Consider the following 25,136-nt stretch of genomic DNA (forward strand, 5'->3'; position numbering starts at 1 on the left):
CTGTGTGCAAATTGACTGCTGCGTTTCCTACATTACAACAGTGACTACATTTCAAAAAGTACCTCATTGGCTGTAAAGTGTTTTGGGACATCCGGTGATCATGAAAGGTGCTACATGAATGCAAGTCTTTTTTAAATATCATCTTGGACAGAGCAGTTTATATGATCGGCATCTTTGCTACTATTCCCACTATCCACCCCCTCTATCACCAGTGCATTGTGGTATCTAAAGAATGCATGACAACAACTCATCAAGGTTACTTCAACAGCACTTCTCTCCTTGCAGCCTCCACCAGCAAGAAGAACAAGAGCAGCAATGTCATGAGAACATGATCATCTCTAAGTTCCCCTTCAACTCATATACCATCCTGACTTGGATGTTCCTTCCTTATCTAGGTCTTTGGGCCCAAATTTCCCCATGAGTTGCACTGTTATTTTTGGTGTAACTTGATTTTTCTGGTGTATCTTTTTAGTTGCAAATATGGCCATTTAATTAGCGCCATTGTAAGTGAGTTAGTTAGGTTTTTTGTTCGGTCAGTTTTTTTTTCAAAAGGGAGCGTTCCCAGCCACTTACACCATTTACGCCAATTTGGTCAGAAAAAAGTTATACTAAACTTTTGTCCGCACAGAAAGACCTTACTTACAGTTAAGGAATTGGTGCAGCTACATTTAAAGCACCACCAAGCACCAAACAAAGCACAAAAAGTAATAAACAATTAATTAACAAATAAAATAGAATGAACCCTGCACCTAAAGCACCAAAATCAATCAGTAAATAACAAATACAAAATAGAACTCCTACCTTAGGGAACGCAGCGGGCCGCCGATAAAGGAGTCCATTCGGCCAGGGCTAGGGACGGCGTGCTTCGGCCCCTCCCACACAGCCTGCAGCACGTGTTTTCCGAAATGGCCTGCCAGGAGCAACTGCACATGCACGCAGCCTCTAGCGCACATGTGCAGAGGTCCCGGCACTGTTTTTAGCGCCAGGACCTAGCTCCGCCGCCCCCCCCTCTTCATTGTAGGTCACGCCAGCTCCACAGTTGGCCCGAGAATCGGCCATGATCGCAGGGAGTTTTTTCGCCGCTGCTTCTGAGGTAAAATGTCGGCGGGGGGTGATCGGAGGTGCGCGGGAAAAAAATGGAGGGCCAAATTTGGGCCCATTATCCTAGAATCCTGGACAGCACCGTGGGAGCATATCACAAGTCCTGCTGCAGTTGAAAGAGAAGATTCACAACCAGCTTCTCAGGGCAGCTAAGGATGGGCAATAAATGCAGCTTTCCCAATGTCATCTAAGTCCCGAGGATAAATATATTTAAAAAAAATCTCTGGATTCAGTCTGAGCAAGAAGCCAAGGAGGGAGATGCAATTACATTGACATTGTTGAAGTGTTTCAAAAGTTAAGTTGTTTATTGATAAGACAAATATGAAGAGCAGTAGGGATGTAGCATGTAATATATCCTGGGGAGCTACAAGTAGAAAAGTAGGAACAATCTAAAAGCATCCACTCAAAGCTAACACAGATTGACTGCTGAGATTAGAACTATTTATGTCATGTTTTTGTGATGTAGGCAGCTGGGATTCAGTGATAAGAAATGAGATCATGTAAGATTTAGCTTGTATTAGTAAAAGTAACAAGATAAAAAAGTACATCTGAGTCAGATGTGATCACAGATAGGGAACTGCTTTATCAATATTAGGTCACATGGGTTGCCACATTCATCTATAGGGAAGAAAAGTGATAGACACAGGGCAAACAAAAATAAGTGATAAAACAAATTCCGGAACTTAGGCTGGGTTTTCCTTTTTTGACACAAGAGTTCCTCCTGTCCACACAATGATCGACATTTCTGATGCCAGTTCCTCTGCAGCCCTCCTCCGTTGCCTGCCGCCACCCTCCCAAGGGCCCCCACTGGCTTGGCTTTGTGGTGCAGGTGCTGGATTTCCTGACACCACACCTCCTACCACTTATCAATGAATTTAGTACTGACTGCTCACTAATTTTATTATACACCAAAATAAATCAGGCCTCCCACTGGCGACATCGGGTAGGTGATGAGATCGCTCCAACCACCACCTGCCCATTGTCCGACAAATCGAAAATCACCCCTATTGCATCTATAGCTATTTAAAATTTATCTTTCTACTTGCACACAAATACTTTTCTTTATAACATCTCCATGAACCGTTGGGAAAAGCATCATAATCACTGAGGTGGTTCGTCATTCCACATCCTCAAGATATCATAGGATTACAGCCTAACTTGATAGATTCTGGGAGAACTGTGTGCTCAGCATAGACATAAAACCGTTATTCTAACATTGCAGATAGTAAGTGGAACACTTGGTCTTGTAGTCCTGCATCGTATAAAGCCCTGGATCCTGCTCCATGGTTTTTTGGGGGGTTTATTTATGGGATGTGGGCATCGTTGGCAAGACCAGAATTTATTGCCCATCCCTAATTGTCCTTGAGAAGGTGGTGGTCAGCTGCCTTTTCGAATCGCTGCAGTCCTTGTGGTGGAGGTGTTTCCACAGTACAGTTAGGTAGAAAGTTCCAAGATTTTAACCCAGTGACGATGAAGGGGTTGTCTTATGAAGAAAGGTTGGGCCTGTGCTCATTGGGGTTTAGAAGAATGAGAGGTGATCTTATTGATAGGTATAAGATTTTGAGGGGGCTTGACAGGGTAGATGCAGAGAGGATATTTTCCCTCGTGGGGGAATCTCAAACTAAGGGCATGGTTTCAGAATAAGGAGTCACCCATTTCAAATGGAGATGAGGAGGAATTCTTTCAGGGGGTCGTGAATTTTTGGAATTCTCTCCCCCAGAGAGCTGTGGAGGCTGGCTCATTGAATATATTTAAGGTAGAAATAGACAGATTTTTAAACAATAAGGGAGTCGAGGGTTATGGGGAGTGGGCGAGGAAGTGGGGTTGAGGCCATGATCAGATCAGCCATGACCTTATTGAATGGCGGAGCAGGCTTGAGGGGCCATTAGGCCTACTCCTATTTCGCATGTTCTTATGTACATGGGTGTGAGGAGTAAGTTGGCTAAGGTAGATTGGGAAATTAGATTAAGAGGTACGACAGTAGATAAGCAGACATTTTTTTTAAATTCCAAATTCTCAACGAAAAAACATTCCATGGAGAAATAAAGCTCCACAGGAAAAGTGATCCGTCCATGGCTAGCTGGTTAAAGATAGTATTGGATTAAAAGAAGATGCTTATTGTCATGTATGTAACCACAATGTAACACCACTGTATTACTATATACACTCAAACTAGATGCACACCTTGACCACAAGGGGTGAACTTGTGGGAGACACTCCTTACCTGATCACACAGGTATAAAAAGGGAGGTCCCACGCAGGGTCATCACTTTTGGAGTCCTGTGAATAAAGAGTTAAGGTCACAGAGTAACCTTGTCCCCAGAATGTGCCTCGTGTGGTTTCATACTGTAGAGTAAGGACTTTACATTGGCGATGAGAAACAGGAATTCACAACCCACGAGAATGGCCACCGGTAGCACAGAGGAACAGTACTGTGTTGGGGAAGACTGGGACGATTTTGTTGAGAGGCTTCAGCAAAGCTTCGTCACAAAAGAATGGCTGGGGGATGCAGCGGCCGACAACCGAAGGGCTCATCTTTTGACCAGCTGTGGACCAAAGACTTACGCGCTCAGGAAGGATTTACTAGCACCCGAAAAGCCGGCGGACAAAACCTTTGAAGAACTTAGCAAATTGATCGGGGAGCACCTCAAACCGGCGAGTAGCATACATATGGCCCGACACAGGTTCTATACCCACCGACGTCATGAAGGACAGAGCATACCGGATTTCGTAGCGGACCTCTGGCGTTTGGCCAGCCTCTGTAAGTTCACAGACGCCTGCAGGGGGGAGATGCTAATGGACTTCTTTATTGAGGGCATCGGTCATGCGGGAATTTTCCGCAAATTAATTGAGACCAAGGATTTGACCTTGGAAGTGGCGGCGTTGCTGGCTCAAACTTTCATGGCGGGGGAGGAAGAGACGAAAATAATATACGTGCGCAATTCTGCCTCTAATGCGGCGATGGATCAGGGAGTCAACATCATCAATGCGACTCAGAGCCCCGCAGGCAGGCAGGGGCAGTCCGAAGCAATGGACCCCAGAGCAGGACTTCAACAGAGACAATGGCAGGCTGAACGGACATTCACGCCATCACAGTGAACAATGCGGCCCGGGATGGAGCCATTGACACCCACTAATAGGGTACTTAAAAGCAGTCAAGGGGACAATCAGCACGGAATGCTTGGCCATAGTCTCTTTGTTCCCAACAGTGGAAACTTTAACTCATGCTGGAGGTGTGGGGGAAAACACTCAGCTAGATCTTGCAGAGTTCAACAGTTTGTCTGCAGGAACTGTAATCTCAGTGGCCACTTAGCTCGAATGTACAGAAAGTCTGCAACCAGACTAATATATGAGGCGGATGGACCAGAAGAGGGTTCTTTGAGGCAGGATGACCTTTGGGGCAAATCGATGGACGCCAAGGTTCTGCGGGTCCATGTGGCGAATATTCACAGTTCATACACCAGAACCCCACCAATGATGATGAGGGTTTTATTAAACGGTATGGAGCTGGACACTGGGGCCAGTCAGTCACTCATTGGCGTTCAGCAATTTGAGAAGCTATGGCCACTTAAACCAGCAGACCCAAATTAGCACGTGTTGAGGCACAATTACGGACTTACACTAAAGAAATCATTCTGGTGCTAGGCAGTGCAATGTTGGCTGTCACACACAATGGGTTAGTGAATCGGCGACCGATCTGGATTGTCCCGGGCAATGGTCCTGCACTGTTGGGGAGGAGCTGGTTAGCCGAAATGAACTGGAAATGGGGGAATGTTCACGCAATATCATCTGTGGAGCGAAGTTCGTGCTCACAAGTCCTACAACAATTCGATTCACTATTCCAACCTGGCTTCGGGACTTTCAAAGGCCCTAAAGTAGTGATACGCATCACCCCAGACGCCAGGCCAGTGCACCACAAAGCCAGAGCGGTGCCGTATGTGATGTGGGAAAAGATCGAGAGCGAATTGGACCGGTTGTTGAGAGAGGGCATCATCTCGCCTGTTGAATTCAGCGACTGGGCGAGCCCCATCGTTCCCGTCCTAAAAGCGGATGGCTCCGTCAAAATCTGTGGCGACTACAAGGCCACCATCAATCGGGTGTCCCTACAAGATCAATACCCGCTCCCGAGAGCGGAGGACCTCTTTGCCATGCTGGCAGGCGGAAAGCTGTTCACCAAGTTGGACCTCACTTCAGCCTATATGACCCAGGAACTGGCCGACGAATCTAAACTACTGACCATCATCACCACGCACAAGGGACTGTTCGTTTATAACAGGTGCCCGTTTGGCATTTGATCAGCGGCCGCAATTTTTGAACGAAACATGGAAAGCCTGCTTAAATCCATTCCTGGAATGATCGTATTTCAGGACGACATCATCATCATTGGTCGAGGAACACCTCCACAACCTGGAAGAGGTGCTACGCTGACTGGACCGTGTAGGCCTGCGACTCAAGAAGTCTAAATGTGTGCTCTTAGCTCCTGAGGTTGAGTTTCTGGGCAGGAGGGTTGCTGCAGATGGGATTTGGCCCACCGAATCCAAAACGGAGGCGGTTAGACAGCACCCAGGCCCTGCAACACATCGAAGTTGCTGGGACTGTTGAACTATTTTGGGAACTTTCTGCCGAACTTGAGCACGTTGTTGGAGCCGCTACACGTGCTCCTGCGTAAGGGTTGCAATTGGTTTTGCGGGGACTGTCAGGAACGGGCTTTTGATCGGGTGCGCAACCTAGTTTGTTCAAACAAGTTGTTGACCCTGTACGACCCCTGTAAAAAAAATTGGTTCTGACATGTGATGCATCGTCCTATGGGGTTGGGTGCGTGTTGCAGCAGGGCAATGCTAAGGGTCAACTACAACCTGTGGCTTATGCCTCAAGCAGAACGGGGATATGGGATGGTCGAGAAGGAATCGCTTGCATGTGTCTATGGTGTAAAAAAAATGCATCAGTACCTCTTTGTTCGGAAGTTTGAATTAGAGATGGACCACAAGCCATTAACATCCCTGTTGTCAGACAGCAAGGCTATCAATGCCAATGCATCAGCTCGCATACAGCGATGGGCTCTCACGCTGGCTGCTTATGACTACTCCATCTCGGCCCAGCACTGAAAATTGCGCTGACGCGCTCAGCAGGCTTCCACTGGCCACCACCGAGGGGGCAGCTGAGCAAAGCGCTGAGATGGTCATGGCTGTCGATGCCTTTGACAGTGCAGGCTCCCCCATCACAGCCCGCCAGATCAAAATCTAGACAAACGGAGATCCCCTGCTATCCTTGATTAAGAAATGTGTCCTGACATGGGTAAGATGTTCCTAATTGTGGTAGATGCGTACTCGAAATGGATTGAGTGCATCATTCTGAATTCATGCACATCATCCACCACCGTGGAAAGCCTACGTGCGATCTTTGCAACCATGGCTTGCCGGACATCCTGGTTAGTGATAATGGCCAATGTTTCACAAGCTACGAATTCCAAGAGTTTATGTCGTGCAATGGCATCAACCACGTCAGGACTGCGCCGTTCAAGCCGGCCTCCAATGGCCAGGCGAAACGTGCGGTCCAAATCATTAAACAAACGACACTCAGGATTCAAGGACCCTCCCTACAATGCCGCCTATCGCGACTCCTGCTGGCCTATAGATCCCAACCGCACTCGTTCACGGAGGGTCCCACCCGCAGAGCGACTAATGAATTGGACACTCAAAACTCGGTTGTCCTCATTTACCCAGTCCTGATCGACATAGTTGAGGGCAAGCGCAAGTCACAAAACGAGTACCATGACCGTAATGCGAGGGGGCGATGTATAGAAATAAATGATCCTGCATTCGTCCTCAATCACGCATGGGGCCCAAATGGCTTAAGGGCACTGTAATTGACAAAGAGGGGAATAGGGTCATCGTGGTAAAACTCAACAATGGTCAGATATGCCGTAAACATCTGGACCAAGTAAAAAAAAAGGTTCAGCATTGACACGGAGGAACCTGAAGAAGACCATGAGATAGAGCTCACAACACCGCCAGTGAACGAGCAACAAGAGCAATCAGAAGAATGCACAGTCCCTGCGGTCAGCCCGGAGAGGCCGGAATCACCACAGGTGACAGACACTCACGTCAGTGTCCAACAACCAGAGCCCCAACTGCGGTGCTCCACAAGGGAGCGTAGATCACCTGAAAGACTAAACCTATGATGGAGGTCACATGCAGGGTCATCACTTTTGGAGTCCTGTGAATAAAGAGTGACCTTGTCCCCAGAATGTGCCTCGTGTGGTTTCATACTGTAGAGTAAGGACTTTACACTTATAATGTTGCAAAGAATAGTAGTAAGCCTGAGAGTTGGGAGAGCTTTAGAAACCAGCAAAGGGTGACCAAAAAATTGATGAGAGAAAATAAACTGGCAAGAAATATAAAAACAGATTATAAGAGCTTCTACAACTATATAAAAAGGAAGAGAGTTGCAAAAGTAAGTGTTGGTCCCTTAGAGGCTGAAACAGGAGAAATTATAATGGGGAATAAGGAAATTGCAGAGAATATAAACAAATAATTTGCATCTGTCTTCACAGTAGAAGACACAAAAAGCATACCAAAAATAGTAGGGAATCAAGGGGCTAATGAGAGTGAGAAACTTAAAGTAATTAAGATCAGTAGAGAAAAAGTACTTGAGCAACTAATGGGACTAAAAGCCAACAAATCCCCTGGACCGGATGGCCTACATCCTGGGCTTCTAAAAGAGTTGGCTGCAGAGATAGTGGATGCATGGTTGTGATCTTCCAAAATTCCCTAGATTCTAGAATGGTCCAAGCAGATTGGAAGGTGGGAAATGTCACCTTGCTATTCAAGAAAGAAGGGAGAGTAGAAAACAAGGAACTACAGGTCAGTTAACCTGACTACAGTTGTCAGGAAAATGCTGGAATCCATTATTAAGGAAATAGTAACGGGGTGTAATGTATTTGCTTCATGGGTTCTTTGCTTAAGAATTCATAGCAACACAATGCTATTAAGAACTAGTTGGTTTATTAACAAAGGTTTAGCAATCACACTACACATTACCTGTTCATCCACTAGGCTCATAACTTCATACCTCATCTGGATGACCTAGACCCAACTGACTAGTGAGTCTTCTGACCATCACGTTGCTGGCTAAGCCACTCACAATGCAACAGCTCTAAACTATTTTATGCAGAAACTAAAATCAAATGCCCTCTTTTGGCAAGGGCACTAGAACCCACAAATTTCCAAATAAAACTTTAACGGAAACTTAAATCAAATTAAAATTTGGTTGCCGGGGTTGATGATGCACTCCAGTCCCTCCGGTGCCCACCTCTCGCAGAAGGAGCCTACCGGTGGACATCGGGTGCTCCATCTCCAGGGGCACCATGGCGTGAACGTAGCCGTGGAAGAGAGGCAGGCAGTCAAGCTGAACGACCCCCTCGATCGCCCTCTGCCTGGACCTGTTAAAGGCCACCTTAGCCAGGGCAACAGCTCTACAACTCTTTTGGGGAAAACATAAATATTAATTCACGTGACCCCCGATCTGGGGGACACTCCAAACATTTCCCAAGGCCCTTTTGTTTTGGGTTTTTTTGATTTTTTTTGTATTTTTTGTAGGTTTTTTTTTGTGTTTTTTTTTAGGGCATTAAAATTCCATATTTTACAAGTGCCCCCTATAAAAGGGGAGGGGGACACTAAAAACACCGGCAATTAAAACAAAATTAAACTTTAAAACATAAAATCAAATTAAAATTTGGTTGCTGAGGGTGATGATGCACTCCAGTCCCTCCGGTGCCCACCTCTCGCAGAAGGCCAGGAGCCTACCGGTGGACATCGGGTGCTCCATCTCCAGGGACACCATGACGTGAACGTAGCCGTGGAAGAGAGGCAGGCAGTCAAGCTGAACGACTCCCTCGATCGCCCTCTGCCTGGACCTGTTAAAGGCCACCTTAGCCAGGGCAACAGCTCTACAAAACCTGTGAGCATACTCACAGGTGCATACATTACACGGGGCACTTAGAAAATCATAATATGATTAGGCAGGAGTCAACATGGTTTTATAAAAGGGAAATTGTATTTAACAAATTTATTAAGAATGTTTTGAGGATGTAACTAGCAGGGTAGATAAAGGGGAACCAGTGGATGTAGTATATCCAAAAAGCATTCAATAAGGTACCACATAAAAGTTGTTGCGCAAGATAAGGGCTCATGTGGGTGTGGTAATATATTATCATAGATAATGGATTGGTTACCAGACAGAAAACAGAGTAGGAATAAACGGGTCATTTTCCTGTTGGTAGGCTTTAGTGGGATGCTGCAAGTATCAGTGCTTGGGCCTCAGCTATTTACAGTTAATATTAACGACTTCGATGAAGGGATGAGTGTAATATATCCAAATTTTGCTGATGATACAAAGCTCGGTGGAAAAGTCAGCTATGAATAGGACACAAGGAACCTGCAAAGGGATGTAGACAGGTTGAGTGAGTGGGCAATAAGATGGCAGATGGAGTATACTGTGGGGAAATGTGAGGTTATTCACTTTGGTAGGAAGAATAGAAAAACAATATTTTTAAATGGTGAGAAACTATTTAATGTTTGTGTTCAGTGAGATTTTGATGTCCTCGTACAAGAAACACAGGGAGTTCAGGGAGTTAGTACAACAAGCAATTAAGAAGGCAAATGATATGTTGGCCTGTATTGCAAGGGGGTTGGAGTACAAGAGTAAGGAAGTCTTGCTACAATTATACAGGGCTTTGGTGAAATCATACCTGGAGTACTGTGCACAATTTTGGTCTCCTTATCTGAGGAAGGATATACTTGCCTTAGAGGCGGTTCAACGAAGGTTCACTAGATTGATTCCTGGAATGAGAGGGTTGTCCTCTGAGGAGAGATTGAGTAGATTAGGTCGAGATTCTCTGGAGTTTAGAAGTATGAGAGGTGATTGACAGGGTAGATGCTGAGAGGTTGTTTCCCCTGGCTGGAGAATCTCGACCTAGGGGGAATAGTCTCAGGCTAAGGGGCCAGCCAACTGAGATGAGGAGGAATTTCTTCACTTAGAAGGTTGTGAATCTTTGGAATTCTCTACCCCAAAGGGCTGTGAATGTGAATTGTGGAGTATATTCAATGCTGAGATAGATAGATGTGTGGACTTTAGGGGAATCAAGATATATGGAGATCGGGTGGGAAAGTCGAGTTGAGGTTGAAGATCTACTATGATCTTATTGAATGGTGGAGCAAATTTGAGGTGCTGTATGGCCTACTCCTGCTCCTAATTCTGATGTTTTTATGCATGTGGCAGTGAATAACAGTCCTGGCAAGGAGGGAATTACAAGTCAGTCTATGAGGCAGCAGTAGGCCTCACCACTCCTGATTTCAAGCAGGACCATGGGGCGAAATGCTTCCTATGTTGTCAAAGTGAGGGTAGAGATGTTTTTGGTGATCAGAAAATCAGGGTTGAATAGTGGAGATATGTGGAGGGATGAATGTTCTGGAGGATTGCTTGATTATCTTTGGGGATCAGCAAGTATTTACACCAAACTTTCTCTGAGGGGATAAAATGGATGACTTAGAGGGGCTGAAATTCACTGTCCCCAAAGGGACGGCTACCGCGGGGTTTGGACGGCCGATCGAAAAAAATTGATCTCCCCGAGCCATATTCAGCTCAGGCGGGATTTGACCGCCGCACTTCCACTTGAATCAGCGGGGTGAAGCCGCACTAAAGGAGGTAGTGGCGCAGTGAGGTAATCAGCGGGCGGGCCACTGGAAAACGGCCACGCCCACGATTTTCACCTACAAAATCCGAGGACTTCTTCAGGCAATGCCCCCGTGAGGTTTTCCAGTTGGTGCACAAACGCGACATCGCTGGAGTTTCACCATGATCGGGGCCCTTTGGTAGAAAAATAGTTTCATTCATTTTTAATTTCAATTTAAAGTGCAATAAGTTGTATTAATTGTTTTGGCTCCATTAAACCTGCTGAGTGCTGCTCAGAGGTTTTGACATACTTTTGTAGAACACCCAGGTACGACTGTTTAGTGGAGGCCTGTAGGCCTCATTGTGGGTTGCAGAAACCTACTTGGCTGGGTTCATCCTGAGGATGGGAGGAGTGTTGCGAGGGCGACACCTGGTACACCTGGTGAGAAGCAAATTGGCACGCAGGAGAAGGCGTTGCCGCCAGCACCATGCAGAAAGGCAGTGGGCAAGGGAGGCAGCAGTCATGGCTGCACAAGAGAGAAGGGCATGCAGATGTGCGCACACCTGCAGCTAGAAAGGGTGGCCAGGAGGGAGATGGCATCAGGAGGAGGGTGAGGGTTGCTCCCCCCCCCCACCCCGATCCCCCTCCAAATACTGGGAGAGGAGCCTTTCCAGCAAGAGCCTCCACAGGAGCCCGAGAATGAGGAGGACCAGGGAGATGGCCAGCAGGCAGCTGCCAGGGGAGTGGCCAATGCAGACGTGGGGGAAGGAAGCCATACCCTCAAAGGGTCTACAGACCTCAGTTCTCCTTCCGCCAGTTCAGTGATGGGCAATGCCTGCAAAGGCTACGATTCCGGACAGAAGTATTCGGGGAGCTCTGCACTGTCCTGCAAGAAGATCTGCAGCCTCAAACAAGGCTCAGGACTGCCCTCACCGTGGAGACCAAGGTCACCATTGCCCTGAATTTTTATGTCATGGGGTCTTTCCAGTCTGCCACTGCAGACATTGGCAACATTTCCCAATTCTCAGCACATCGGTGCATCCGGCAGGTCAAAGATGCACTGTACAGCAGAAGGGTCCAGTACATCTCCTTCTCAATGACGAGGGACAAACAGATGGAGCGGCAGGCCGGATTTGTCCGAATGGCAGGTTTCCCGAGGGTGCAGGGTGTCATTGACTGCACACACATTGTGCTGAGGGCGCCACATCATCACCCCGAGATCTTTGTCAACCGCAAAGGCTTCCACTTGCTGAATGTGCAACTCGTGTGTGACCACCAGCGTTGGATCCTGGCAGTTGATGCGATGTACCCATTCTGTGCTAGACCAATGTGCCCACCATCTTCACCAGCCCGAATCAGGTTTGCGGTGTGTTGCTTGGGGACAAGGGATATCCCCTGTCCACTTGGCTGCTCACTCCACTGCGGAACCCCAGGACAGCGCCAGAATATGCATACAATGCCGCTCAATGTGCCACCAGGTGCATCATCTAGCCCTGCATGGCCATCCTTAAGCAGAGGTTCCGTTGCCTGGACTGCTCTGGTGACGCCTTTTAGTACTCTCCTCAATGGATCTCCGTAATTGTCATGGTCTGCTGCATGCTGCACAACTTGGCCATCATGAGGGGACAGCCACTGGAGGTCGAGCCAGCAGTACCACCTGAGGAAGAGGAGGAGACACAGGAGGAGGAGGAGAAGTAGGAGGATCCCCATCGCCCCAGAGCTAGGAGGCGAAGTCCCGATCGCAACCCTGGAAGGGAGGTGCAGCTGCGACTCATAGCTGCCCGTTTCAGATAATCCCATCCATACATGACCCCTCGGGTCCCACTTTCAATGGCCATCGCAATGATGCCTTAATGCAGAATTGCCCACTCCCAAATGAAACACCTGGCCAAATATATGTGCCAAAAATAAAGATTTATCCAATTATCCAAATCACTGCAAAAACAGAACATAAAGAACAATATAATAATACTGTAATCATTTTTTTACCCCTGTGCATCTCACTACAACACCTGTTATGCATGACTACCCTAACACTCTGCCTAACTGTCATCCCTGTGGCTGCATCATGAGTCTGGGAAGGCTGCTGTGGTTGTTGTCTGGGACCTGCAGCTGTCTTTCTCGGATGCCCTGGAACACCTCTGGGCCTGGAAGGGCCGGGTGCAGACTGGCCAGCTCCCTCCTGAGAGGGTGCATCTTCACATATATAGAGGTGCTTGACATCTCCCCTGCAATCTCCACCCCCCATGCATTATGTACTGGCTGTCTGTCAGGTCTCCCCACATCAGCAAACAGTATTCTTCTTCTGTCCTCCACACCATCCATCAGTTTCTCCAGCTCCATATCAGTGAACCTGTTGGCTCTCCTTGCACCTCTTACACCAGCCATCCTTCCAAACTCCTTCCCCCTTCAGGGCTTTGCTGCAAACCCTGGCCTTTAAAAAGGACAGGGAGCAGCTGGCTCATTCTGTCATGTATGTACATTCTGTTTGTAGCCACCAGATGGCGTCATTGTTGGTGCTGCTCAGGTATAAAAGGCCAGCCATTTTGAGAGTCAGGCACTTTGGACCTGAATAAAGCAGAGCCAAGGTTGTACCTTGCTTAGTTAAACAGTACTCAGTTTGAACCTTTATTGCATACGTAACACATTAAAAACCCTTCCCTGCATGCTGAATTTCTCAGTGATCATCACGCACAAATTGAGACAGCCACACCACTGAAAAATCCACTTTGGAAGGGTTCATTAGTACTGGAACCCATTTTTCTACTTTTGGAGCTGAATATGAGGTGGTCCAGCCACACACATATTTTGGCACTAATGGCCCCAAAAAGGTGGGGGAGCACCAGTTTTCCAGCGGTATTGAATTTCGGCCCCAGGATCTACAAAAGGCTAGCATGCATTTCAGTTGATGGGCCAAATGCTTTTTTTCTCATTCCTTGCTTTCTTATGTTTTTGCAATCACAGTAAATCATGGAAACTGCTTTGAGTGGTTTATATTAGTTAATTCTGTGTATTTTGTAATTACTCTTCCTCCCTTCTTTAGATGTGGTCATTATTAATAAGCATTTACCCCAATTTATTACTTACTTTATTAGTACAATAAGACTTTATGATCTGAGAGTGCATTTTAACTGTTAAAACTCATTATTGTACCATATGCCTCAAATACATAGATAGTTATCACAGGCATTTCAGTTTGTATGCATCTATCCATCACCTAATATCATTGTGCGCTAATTAAAGTGTGATTTGATAGCTTGTTCTACTGATTAGCTAGCTCCTGTGCAAAAGAAAATACATGTAACAAAAAAAAAGCAGGTTTAATTTCTGTCAATTAGTAGGGGGTTTAAAAGTGTAAGCAAGTTGTTTTCTGCTGAGTTGTAGCTTTATAAGGATGTCAGCTTTAAAGTTTTGATGTGTTCATGTTTTTATTTGAATTTCAAAAAAAATTCTGTAAGCAACGAAGGGAATTAGTCAAGTGAGAAGGTGTACACTTTTTTAATTGAAAGCTCCAGCTAAAATGTTCTTTAAGGACTGATCCTTCTTTAAAAAAACAAAGGCTGCTAAATTCGCGTGTTTAGTGCCAGCCGTTAAAGCTGGTTTTGCCGAAAAGATGGCGGTCGCCTCGCTTCTGTCCGCTTCCAGCGGGTAACATGGCACCGCCATTTTGGGGAGGTCGGTAGAGCTGCCGTTGCCAGAACTTGCTCCACATATTTAGATGAGGCACACCGTGACATCAATGCAGGTGCAACGCTGATTTGACGCATGATCTGCTATTTTGGAAGGCCCCGCTCTATTTAACGCCCTCTCCTAATCATGACCAGCCTACCAAGTGTTCCGCAGGAGGAAGGAGATCCCAGCAGCGCTATTTAAAGGGATCTTCAAAAACTTGCAGCTGACTTGTTTTTTCAGTTCTACTGTCTCTGTCTCAGTTTGTTCAACCATTTGGAGCTTTCTAGAGTTGTTTAAAGTTGCTGAGGTGATTGGGAATGTTGCTGCAAGTGGACTATGCCTTGATTCTCATTTATAGGGTTCTTTTCACATTATTTGTCCCCAGTCATGGGGGCTCTAGTTGCAAGTCTCCTCTTGCTCGAGTATGACAGGGAGATGGAGCAGAGGCAGTGAAAAAGAGGACAAAATCCTTGCAGAGGGAGGAAGAGGTGGGGCAGGAGGGCTCTCAGCAGGAGGTCTTACCCACCTAGGGTCTTCCGAGAGCACTTCTCCTATCTGCACCTTAGCCAGGAGCAGTTTATTAGGAGGCTCCGCTTCACCAAGGAGGTGGTCACAGAACTCTGCCACCTCCTGTAACCAGACCTGCAGCCTCAGAGCAGGGCGACAACAGTTACAGTCATCCTGGCCCTCAATTTTTTCACCATAGGTTCCTTCCAGTCTTGAGTAGGCGACATAGCTAATGTCTCCTAGTTCGTCATCCATTGCTGCATCTGGTAGGTCACAGAGGCTCTGTACTCCAGGAGAAGGGACTTTATTGTCTTTTGCCTGAACAGAGAGAAGCAGGATGAGCGTGCATGTGGCTTTACCAAGATAGTGGGCTTCCCCATCCATTTTCAGATATTTCCCAATTTCTAAGCCAAGGTTTAAGGTATAACGATAGCTGCAAAGTGTACTGATGCAAACAGTGCAGGGGGCTGTGCTTGTACATGACTTCTGTCCACCATGCATAAGAGCACAGGAGCATTATACACTATCTAGTCTGACAGTAGTTTCGTTATTTATTCCCCTTTCTCACCATTTTGCTCAGAAATGTAAAATAGTGATGTTAGACCAAAACTGACTTTCCTTGTCCAAAAGACCTGTTTTTTAATTTCATGAAGTTTAACTTTTTGGAAATATTGTTGTTCAAACTACTGACTAATGGTCAAATGCTCTTGCTAAGAATAAATGACAATGAAAGCAAATTGTACCACGTGTAAGCAGGAATTTACAGATGTTATTTGAAGTTGACGAATGTTGCCATAAAAATAGTCTGATCCTAAAATATACACCTTTAGGTTAACAAGAACAAGTTTAATGGGACTAGATCCAATAATTAATATGCACTCTCAATATGTTTTTCTCCCAGCGGAATTTCAGGAATAACAATCACCTGTGAAGAATAACACCAATGACTGAAATTTGTGGGCTCTTGTTCATGTCTATTGTCTATAGCAGCCCTGAGTATAAATCCAAAATTATATTCAAGACTGAACTGGTTTGTTCAAAACAAGTGCATTCAAGCATCACATCCATTGTTGTATGAGGTTTTCAATCTTATGCTCACTGATGGACTAGGTCTTTCTAGACTGTGATTGTAGACACATGGCAAATGAAATTCAGTCCCGAGAAGTGTGAGGTGATACATTTTGGTAGGAAGAATGAGGAGAGACCACACACACTAAATGGTACAATTTTAAAGTGGGTGCAAGAACAGAGAGACCTGGGTGTGCTTGTGCACAAATCATTGAAGGTGGCAGAACAGGTTAGCAAAGCAGTTAATAAAGCATATGGGATCCTGGGCTTTATAAATAGAGGCATAGAATACAAAAGCCAGGAAGCTATGCCAAACCTATATAAAACACTAGTTTGGCCCCAGCTGGAATATTGTGTCCAATTCTGGGCACCACACTTTAGGAAGGACGTGACAATGGATGAAAGGGTAGAGAAGAGATTTACTGGAATAGTTCTAGGGATGAGGGAATAAAGTTACGTGGATAAACTAGAGAAGCTGGGGTTGTTCTCCTTGGAGCAGAGAAGGCTAAGAGAAGATTTGATAGAGATGTTGGAAATCTTGAAGGATTTAGATAGAGTAAATAAAAAGAAACTGTTTCCAATGGCTGTAGGGTTGATAACGAGAGGGCACAGAGGTGAGGAAAACTTTTTTATGCAACGATTGGATAGGATTTGGAATGCACTACCTGATAGGATGGTGGATATAGATTCAAAAGTAGCCTTCAAAACAGAATTGGATAAATACTTGAAGGAGAAAAAAATATTGCAGTCAGATTACCAGCTTTTATATAGGAAAAATGGGCTGGAAAGACTTTTAAAGGGGCCATGCACCTAAAAAATATTACAGGGAATATTGGCACTGACTCAGTGGGCCAAAAGGCCTCCTTCTGTGCTGTACTATTCTTTGATTCTAATAGTACATAATAGTGACAGCTTTCTGGAAAAGTCCAGTTAAATAAACACAACTGTTTAAGGACCCTATTATAATGATAACTTTGAAGACTTACAGCGTGTACATTCTCAGACTTTAATATGCTGGGACCTGTGTCCTAGCGAATCGAATAAACTAGGGCTTTAAACTAAATAGAGGAAGTTCAGGTGAGGGAAAATTTTAAGTCAAAGAGAAAGAAGAAGGCAATAGTGCAGGGTAGCAATGGGGGTAATGATAACCAGAGTGTGACAGGAAGGGACAGAGCGTATAAACATAAGAAAATGGGGTCAGAGTAGGGAAAAATGGTAAAAAGACAAAATTAAAAGCTCTTTATCTGAATCCATGCAGCATTTGTAACAAGATAGATGAGCTGACGGGACAAATAGAAGTAAATGGGTATGATCTGATAGCCATTATAGAGACGTGGTTGCAAGGTGACCAATGCTGGGAACTGAATATCTAGGGGTATTTGACATTTCAGAAGGATAGGCAGAAAGGAAAAGGAGGTGGGGTAACTCTCCATAAAGGATGAGATCAGTGAAGTAGCGAGAAATGATATTGGCTCAGAAGATCAAGATATAGAATCAGTTTGGATGGAGATAAGAAAATAATAAGGGAAATAAGTCACTGGTGGGAGTAGTTGATAGGCTCCCTAACAGTAGCTACACTATAGGACAGAGTATAAATCAAGAAATAATGGAGGCTTGTAAGAAAGGTACTGCAATAATCATGGGCGATTGTAATCTTCATATAGATTGGATAAATCAAATTGACAAAGATAGCCTTGAGGATGAGTTCATAGAGTGTATTCAGGATGGTTTCTTAGAACAATATGTCGTGAAACCAACCAGGGAGCAGACTATTTTAGATCTGACAATGTGTATTGAGATAGGATTAATTAATGATCTCATAGTAAAGGATCCTCCAGGGAGAGTGATCATAGCATGTTAGAATTTCAAATTCACTTTGAGGGTGAGAAACTTAGGTCTCAAACAAGTGTCCTGAACTTACTTAAAGGCAATTACAAAGCTATGAAGACAGACTTGGCAAAAGTGGACTGGTAAAATAGATTAAAGGGTAAGACGGTGGATAAGCAGTGTCAGACATTTAAGGTGATATTTCATTACTCTCAGCAAAGATATATTCCAGTGAGAAATAAAGACTCTTAAGAGAAGAATGAACCATCCATGGTGAGCTAAGGAAGTTAAAAATGGTATCAAATTGAAAACAAAGGCATACAGTGCTGCGAAGATTAGTGGTAGGCCAGAGGATTGGGAACGTTTTAGAAACCAGCAAAGGACGACTAAAAAAAAAAGAGAGAGAGAGAGAAGATAGATTATGAGAGTAAACTAGGAAGAAATATAAAAGCAGACAGTAAGAGATTCTACAGGTATATAAAAAGGAAGAGAGTAGTTAAAGTAAACATTGATCCCTTAAAGGATGAGACTGGAGAGTTAATAGTGGGAAACTGGGAAATGGCAGAGACTTTGAACAAATAGTTTGTATCAGTCTTCATAGTAGACAACACTAAAAGCATTGCAATAATAATCAATAATCAAGGGGCTATAGGGAGGGGGGAACTTAAAACAATCACTATCACTAGAAAAAAAATATGATGCAAACTAATGGGACTAAGGGTGGACAAGTCCCCTGGACCTGATGGCCTGCATCCTAGGGTCTTAAAAAATGTGGCTGCAGAGATAGTGGCTGCATTGGTTGTAATCTACCAAAGTTCCTGTGATTCTGGAGTGGTCCCAGTGAATTGGAAAACCGCAAATGTAACTCTCCTATTCAAGAAAGGAGGGAGACAGAAAGCAGGAAACTATAAGCCAGTTAGCCTAACATCTGTCATTGGGAAAATGCTGGAGTCCATTAATAAGAAAGTAGTAGCAGGGCATTTAGAAAATCTTAATACAGTCAAGCAGCGTCAGCATGGTTTTATGAAATGGGAAATCATGTTTGCCAAATTTGCTGGAGTTCTTCGAGGATGTAATGAGCAGGGTGGATAAAGGGGAACCAGTAGATGTAGTGTATTTGGATTTCCAGAAGGCATTCGATAAGATGCCACATAAAAAGTTTATTGCACAAGATAAGAGCTCATGGGGTTGGGGCTAATATGTTAGCATGGATAGAGGATTGGTGAACTAACAGGAAACAGTCAGGGTGAATGGGTCATTTTCAGGTTGGCAAACTGTAACTAGTGGGGTGCTACAGGGATCAGTGCTGGGGCCTCAACTATTTACAATCTATATTAATGATTTGGATGAAGGGACCAAGTGAATTGTAGCCATATTTGCTGATGATACAAATGTAGGTGGGAAAGCAAGTTGTGAAGAGGACACAAAGAATCTGCAAAGGGATGTAGATAGGTTAAGTGAATGGGCAAAAATTTGGCAGATTGAATATAATGTGGGAAAATGTGAGGTTATCCACTTTGGTAGGAAGAATAAAAAAGCAAATTATTACTTAAATGGAGAGAGACTACAAAATGCTGCGGTACAGAGGGATCGTGGGGTCCTTGTACATGAAACACAAAAAGTTAGAAAGCAGGTACAACAAGTAATTAGGAAGGCAAATGGAATGTTGGCCTTTATTACAAGGGGGATGGAGTACAAAAGTAGGGAAGTCTTGCTACAACTGTACAGGGTGTTGTTGAGACCACACCTGGAGTACTGAGTACAGTTTTGGTCTCCTTATTTAAGGAGGGATATTCTTGCATTGGAGGCAGTTCAGAGAAGGTTCACTAGGTTGATTCCTGAAATTAAAGGGTTGTCTTATGAAGAAAGGTTGAGTAGATTGGGCCTATACTCATTGGAGTTTAGAAGAATGAGAGGTGATCTTATTGAAACATACACGATGCTGAGGGGGCTTGACAGGGTAGATGAAGAGAGGATGTTTCCCCTTATGGAGGGAATCTAGAACTAGGGGTCATAGTTTCAGAATAAGGGGTCGCCCATTTAAAACGGAGATGAGGAGGAATTTCTTCTCTGAGGGTTGTGAACCTTTGGAACTCTCTAGCCCAGAGAGCTGTGGAGACTGGGTCGTTGAATATATAGACAGATTTTTGAACGACACGGGTGTCAAGATTTATGGGAAGCGGGCAGGAAAGTGGAGTTAAGGCCAAGATTAGATCAGCCATTATCTTATTGAATGGCGGAGCAGACTTGAGGGGCCAGTAGGCTACTCCTGCTCCTATTTCTTATGTTCTTATGTTCTTACGTAATATGCTTTTATGTCTTCTGCAGGTGACATTTACCAAGAGGAAGTTTGGGTTAATGAAGAAGGCTTATGAGCTAAGTGTTCTTTGCGACTGTGAGATTGCTCTGATCATCTTTAACAGCACAAATAAACTGTTCCAGTATGCCAGCACCGATATGGACAAAGTACTGCTGAAATACACAGAGTACAACGAGCCGCATGAGAGTCGAACAAATTCAGATATTGTTGAGGTAGGATTTACCCTGACATATATATTGATCAGTTGTATTCATGATCTTAGAAGTGAAAAACGTAACAAAGGACTGTTTCTGAAGCTAACTAAGGAAAATTTATTGGAACTATAGACATTTATTTCAAACACCTATAGGACAGAACTGCTGAATATGCGGTTCATTCAGTGTTATTCAAAAATCATTTAATAATAAACACTGTAAATGGAACTACTTGCTCGGATATTGCAATGCAGTCACATATTAAACTCCGAATGAATTGTTCCCATGCTTTTGGTTTGGGAGCAGCAATTCATATTACCACCTCCAAAACCCGGATCCATTTGCGTAATGATGTCATAGCATCACCACACTTTGCACAAAACAATTACATTAATTTAGAGACATGCAAAATATTTTTAACATTATCCCCAAGAAGGAAAATTGAAGTATGATTAAAATATTTTCTTTGCTAGTCCTGTTCATATTTGCTCGTAGGACCTGACCAACAAAGACCCCATTCACACTGCGATCTGCAGTTCAGTTCTTAAGCCACCAGTTGCGGGAGTTCACTTTTTGGGATCTACAGACTGGCTTGATCTCACATCGACCTCTTTTATGCACCATCTTTAGTGAATTGGAAAAATGGAAACTGCTTTGCTGCCTTGCTAAAGATGGTATATAAATGTGCTCCTATATGAATTCAATCATTATAGTGAGTTCATTTTTTTTAACTCTGCTTACCCTTTTGAGAGCTCCTGAAAGCAGTGAATAGACGAGATGTAATTTTGCTTCATGTTGCACAGTGTTTCAGGTTGTAGTAATGTTGTGATGCTTTACTGTTTTTTATTCAATACCTCACATTACTTCAAGAGGTAAAGACTGTGGCTATTTTGCTGCATTTGAGGTCTTTTTTAATATATAATGTATTTTTAACATATAATAATCATAACATTGTTCACGTGAAATAAAAACAGAAAATGCACAAATTGTCAGTCAGTATCTGAAAGAGAAAGCAAGGTTAGCACTTTGGATTATGGACACGTTTATTTGTAGCATCTAAAAGCTCTGATTGGGTCCTATCGATCACAAGACCTGATTGCTGATTGGTCTCCTTGGAGGATAAGACACACCCAGCAGTTTCTCTCGAGTGTGTAATTATAATCGCCCTGCCTACGTAATTAGTGACCTTGTAAAGTGTAATTTGAGCGATTCTGACTGCCGACTCCAGACAGAAGAGAGCTCACTTGGAATAGACAGGACTTACTCTCACAAGTTACTGCCCACGTGCCTGACCTCCCTCCCCCCACCCCCTTTCCCAGCCTAAGTTTCTGACCTACCCTCCCTCCACCACCAAGGTTTCTGATAGTCTCCCTCCGCCCAAGTGCCTGACTTCCCCCCTGCCCCCTAAGTTCCTCTCTCTCTTCTCCCCCACCCCCCCCAAGTGCCTCTCTCTCTCTCTCTTTCCCCCAGTCTCTCTTCCCCCCCTCAGTCTCTCTCTCTCTCTCCCCCCACCCCCTCCCCGTCTCTCTCTCCCCCACTTTTTCACCCCACTCTCTCTCCCACCTTCGATTTTTTTTTTCTCTTTCAGAAGGCCGTGAAAATGTTCATGTAGATAACCACAGTAATATTCTAGGCAAAAGTCCTGGAGATAACCCAAAAGCCCTAGAAGCAGCTCCAGTGACAATGACTCCACGTGATTCGTGACTCGGCCGCACTTCCGGCTTCCTCGTATATTGCACCTCGCATGCGCGACCGGATCAAGCCGCATGCACAAAAGGGAGCGGAATCCAAGGCACGCATGTGCAGAAGTACACAAAAATGTTGTTGCAAATAATCACCCTGTTCGATTATACCCTTCATCAGAACTGATCTGATGAACTGTCCAACCAAAAATGTTACCCTTCTTTCTAATTCAGATGTTGATTGACCTAGATTCCAGGATTTGCATTGCTTTTTACCTATGCTATAATGTGCCCTGTAATATTGGTGTTACCAATTGATAAAGCTGAACAGAGGGCATGCTAAAATTACTCACAAAGGAGGTATCGGTAATTAAAAGCAAAACCCCACCATACTATTCACTGCAACATCTAATAGAACAATGCCGCCTAGAAAGTTTAAACTACATGTTTTCTTTTGTTTTTTTAATTGTAAGAAATAGATTTTTATTATTTATCTGATTTGAGTGCAGTTTTCTTAAAAAACAGCCTGCTTCAGGTTCACAGCCAAAGACAGCATAGTTTCGTGCCTGGAGGAAATAGCTCCGCAGTGTGCGTGGGTGTTGAAAGTGGGTCTTTACATTAACTGATGCTCTCTGTAATTAGCATGTCTTTGCTTGATAATTAGTGGTGTGGCTACAATGGTGCATAGCCCCATAAAAGCTCTTCAGACATATTTAGACAGATTGAAAAAGTTTGTACTCTGAGTAACCTAACAGTCACAAAAATGCCACATAGCACCAAATCTAAATCAATTTCTACATTTAAGTTTATAAATGTGAAAAATGTACTTTAGGGGGAATGCATTTTCAAAGCACACACTTAAATTAAAATCACTACAACAATTTGGAAAGAAAGAAAACACGAAAATGAACTTGCATTGCTATGGCGCTTTTCACAATCTCATGACATCCCAAAGTACTTTACAGGCAATTAAGTATTTTTGAACTATAGTCACTGTCCTAATATTGGAAACAAAGCAACTAAAATGCACACAGCAAGTTCCCACAAACAGCAATGAAATAAATTACCAGATTATCTGTTTTAGCTGTTGGTTGAGGAATAAATGTTGGCCAGGACACCAGGAGAACACCCTGCTCTTCTTCAAATAGTCACGTGAAATCTTTCACAAATACCTGAGGGAACAGACATTTTGGTTTAACATCACATCTGAAAGGTGGCAGCTCTGGCAGTGCAGCACTCCCTCAGCACTACACTGAAGTGTCAGCTTAGATTATGTGCTCAAGTCTCTGGAGTGGGGCTTCAACCCACAACCTTCTAATTCAAAGATTCTCAAGGAGTTTCACAAATAGGTATAAAGAAAATGTACACTGAGACAGGAAGGGGGAAATTAGAAAGGAAGGCCACATTTTGGTATTGAGAAAGATTCTGAAAGAGAGGAGGGGGTTAGAAAGGGAATTCCAGAGACTAGGTCCTAGGTGACTGAAGTCTTTCTTGCCAATGGTGAGGCAAAGACAAGGGGACACACAAAGAGCTAGAATCAGAGGTGCAGACTATTCAGGAGATTGGGGGGAGGGGGCTGGTGGGTATAAAGCTACGAGTGGTTGCACAGAAAGATAGTAGATGGCTGTGGAGGATTCAAATGCAAGAATTTTAAATTTGATGTGTGGAAGGGCTGGGATTGAATGTTGGTCTACAAGGATGGTGATCAGCAAGTGGAACATTATCGAAATTTTCCAGGGGGTTAGCGGGTGGGATCGGTGGCGAGTCGGGTGGGAAAGTGTTTTTTTTCACAGCAGTTCAAGATCCTGCTGTGAACCCGCCGCTATGCGCCTTTGGGCCTCAGAATCCCACCACGATCAGCCCCAACACCAGCAGCACCAGGCACAGCAGCAGCAGCAGCAGCACCAACAACAACAACCTTCTCTGCAATCAGCTGATGCTGCACAGGACAGCAGGCATCAGCACCTAAGCACATTACTGCCAGGGATGGCCTCGCCATGGCCAGATTTACTTCACTTGATGCTGTATACCCTGGTTGCCACATGATGCACCAGGTTGGCTCAACCCCACACCAACACCATAAAGCATCCCTACAATGCCCAAGCCATTCCTGTCATATTGATGACTATTGCGGGGAGGTAGCGTTATGTCTCACCATTCAGTGCAACTCACTAAGCCACTTCCAAAGGTGCACTCAAATCTGTCCAAGAGCACAAAGGGGTCGAAATTTCCCTCTTTTTTGCCGCCGTTAGCACCTCCGGAGGCGCTACTGGCTCCCGCAAAATTGCACGGGAGGTAACGGCAGCACTGCCATGGTAGTGCCACGCGTCGACCCGTTTTCGCCCCGTGACTGAAATTGCCCAGTACCCAATGGGTCGCAAGACGAGAAGCTGCCAGTGTCTGGGCGCTGTGGCCGCCTTTAAAAGGGAGGGTGCACCGCCGCGGCTACCATTTTCTTTTAATTGTCTGCCGACTCCTGAGTCGGCCCGACAATGGCGATCGCAGGTTCGGCCATGCCGCCACCAGATAGCCCGGCACCCCCAGCCGAACTCTGCCCTGGTGGCCCAGTGGGCACCATGGAGCCCTCACTGGGCCTTTAACTGAGGGGGAGGGACGTTGCTACGCATCAACGTGGCACACCCGCGTCGTGCTGATCTCATACCCGCCTCAAACAACGCCCCAAAGTGTTGGGAGACGATGACACAGTTAGAGGCAAATTTTTTGCCTCTTCCCTCCGACTCCCGCCGGGCAGTAATGATTCAAATTACCCATTCCAAATGGGGTGGAGGGCAATTTCCCCCCATAGACTTTTGTATCAGTAACTGGTGCAAATAAAAGATGTATGTGTATATGTAATATATAAAATTAAGCAGGTTTTAAATGTAATTGTAAAGGGGTGGATTTACCTTCTTGTGTAAGTTGAGCGGAAGAGCTGCGGAAAGCCTGACAAACAATGTGAGTGGTGCTTACAATGTGTTTCTGGGATTTCTGCAACTCTTCCATTGAAGTTAACAATGGACAAGCGAGAGAACTTCGGCAGTAATTCACCTCCAAAGTCAGACTAAAAGTTAAATTAGTTATATTCGAAAGCA

At 44.7% G+C, this 25,136-nt stretch overlaps 1 protein-coding gene across 9 annotated transcripts in view; it reads left to right on the forward strand.

Annotated features, from left to right (window-relative positions):
* Positions 1 to 25,136, forward strand: part of mef2cb (myocyte enhancer factor 2cb) — a 352,227-nt gene that overhangs the window by 197,989 nt on the left and 129,102 nt on the right. For all 9 annotated transcript variants that reach the window (XM_070885140.1, XM_070885149.1, XM_070885203.1 and 6 more), the window contains one exon: positions 20,177 to 20,380. In XM_070885140.1, coding sequence (XP_070741241.1) covers positions 20,177 to 20,380 — 204 coding nt within the window. The remainder of the gene's footprint in view (positions 1 to 20,176; positions 20,381 to 25,136) is intronic.

Source organism: Pristiophorus japonicus, chromosome 1 (genome assembly GCF_044704955.1).
Source record: "Pristiophorus japonicus isolate sPriJap1 chromosome 1, sPriJap1.hap1, whole genome shotgun sequence".
Classification (NCBI taxonomy): Eukaryota; Metazoa; Chordata; class Chondrichthyes; family Pristiophoridae; genus Pristiophorus; species Pristiophorus japonicus.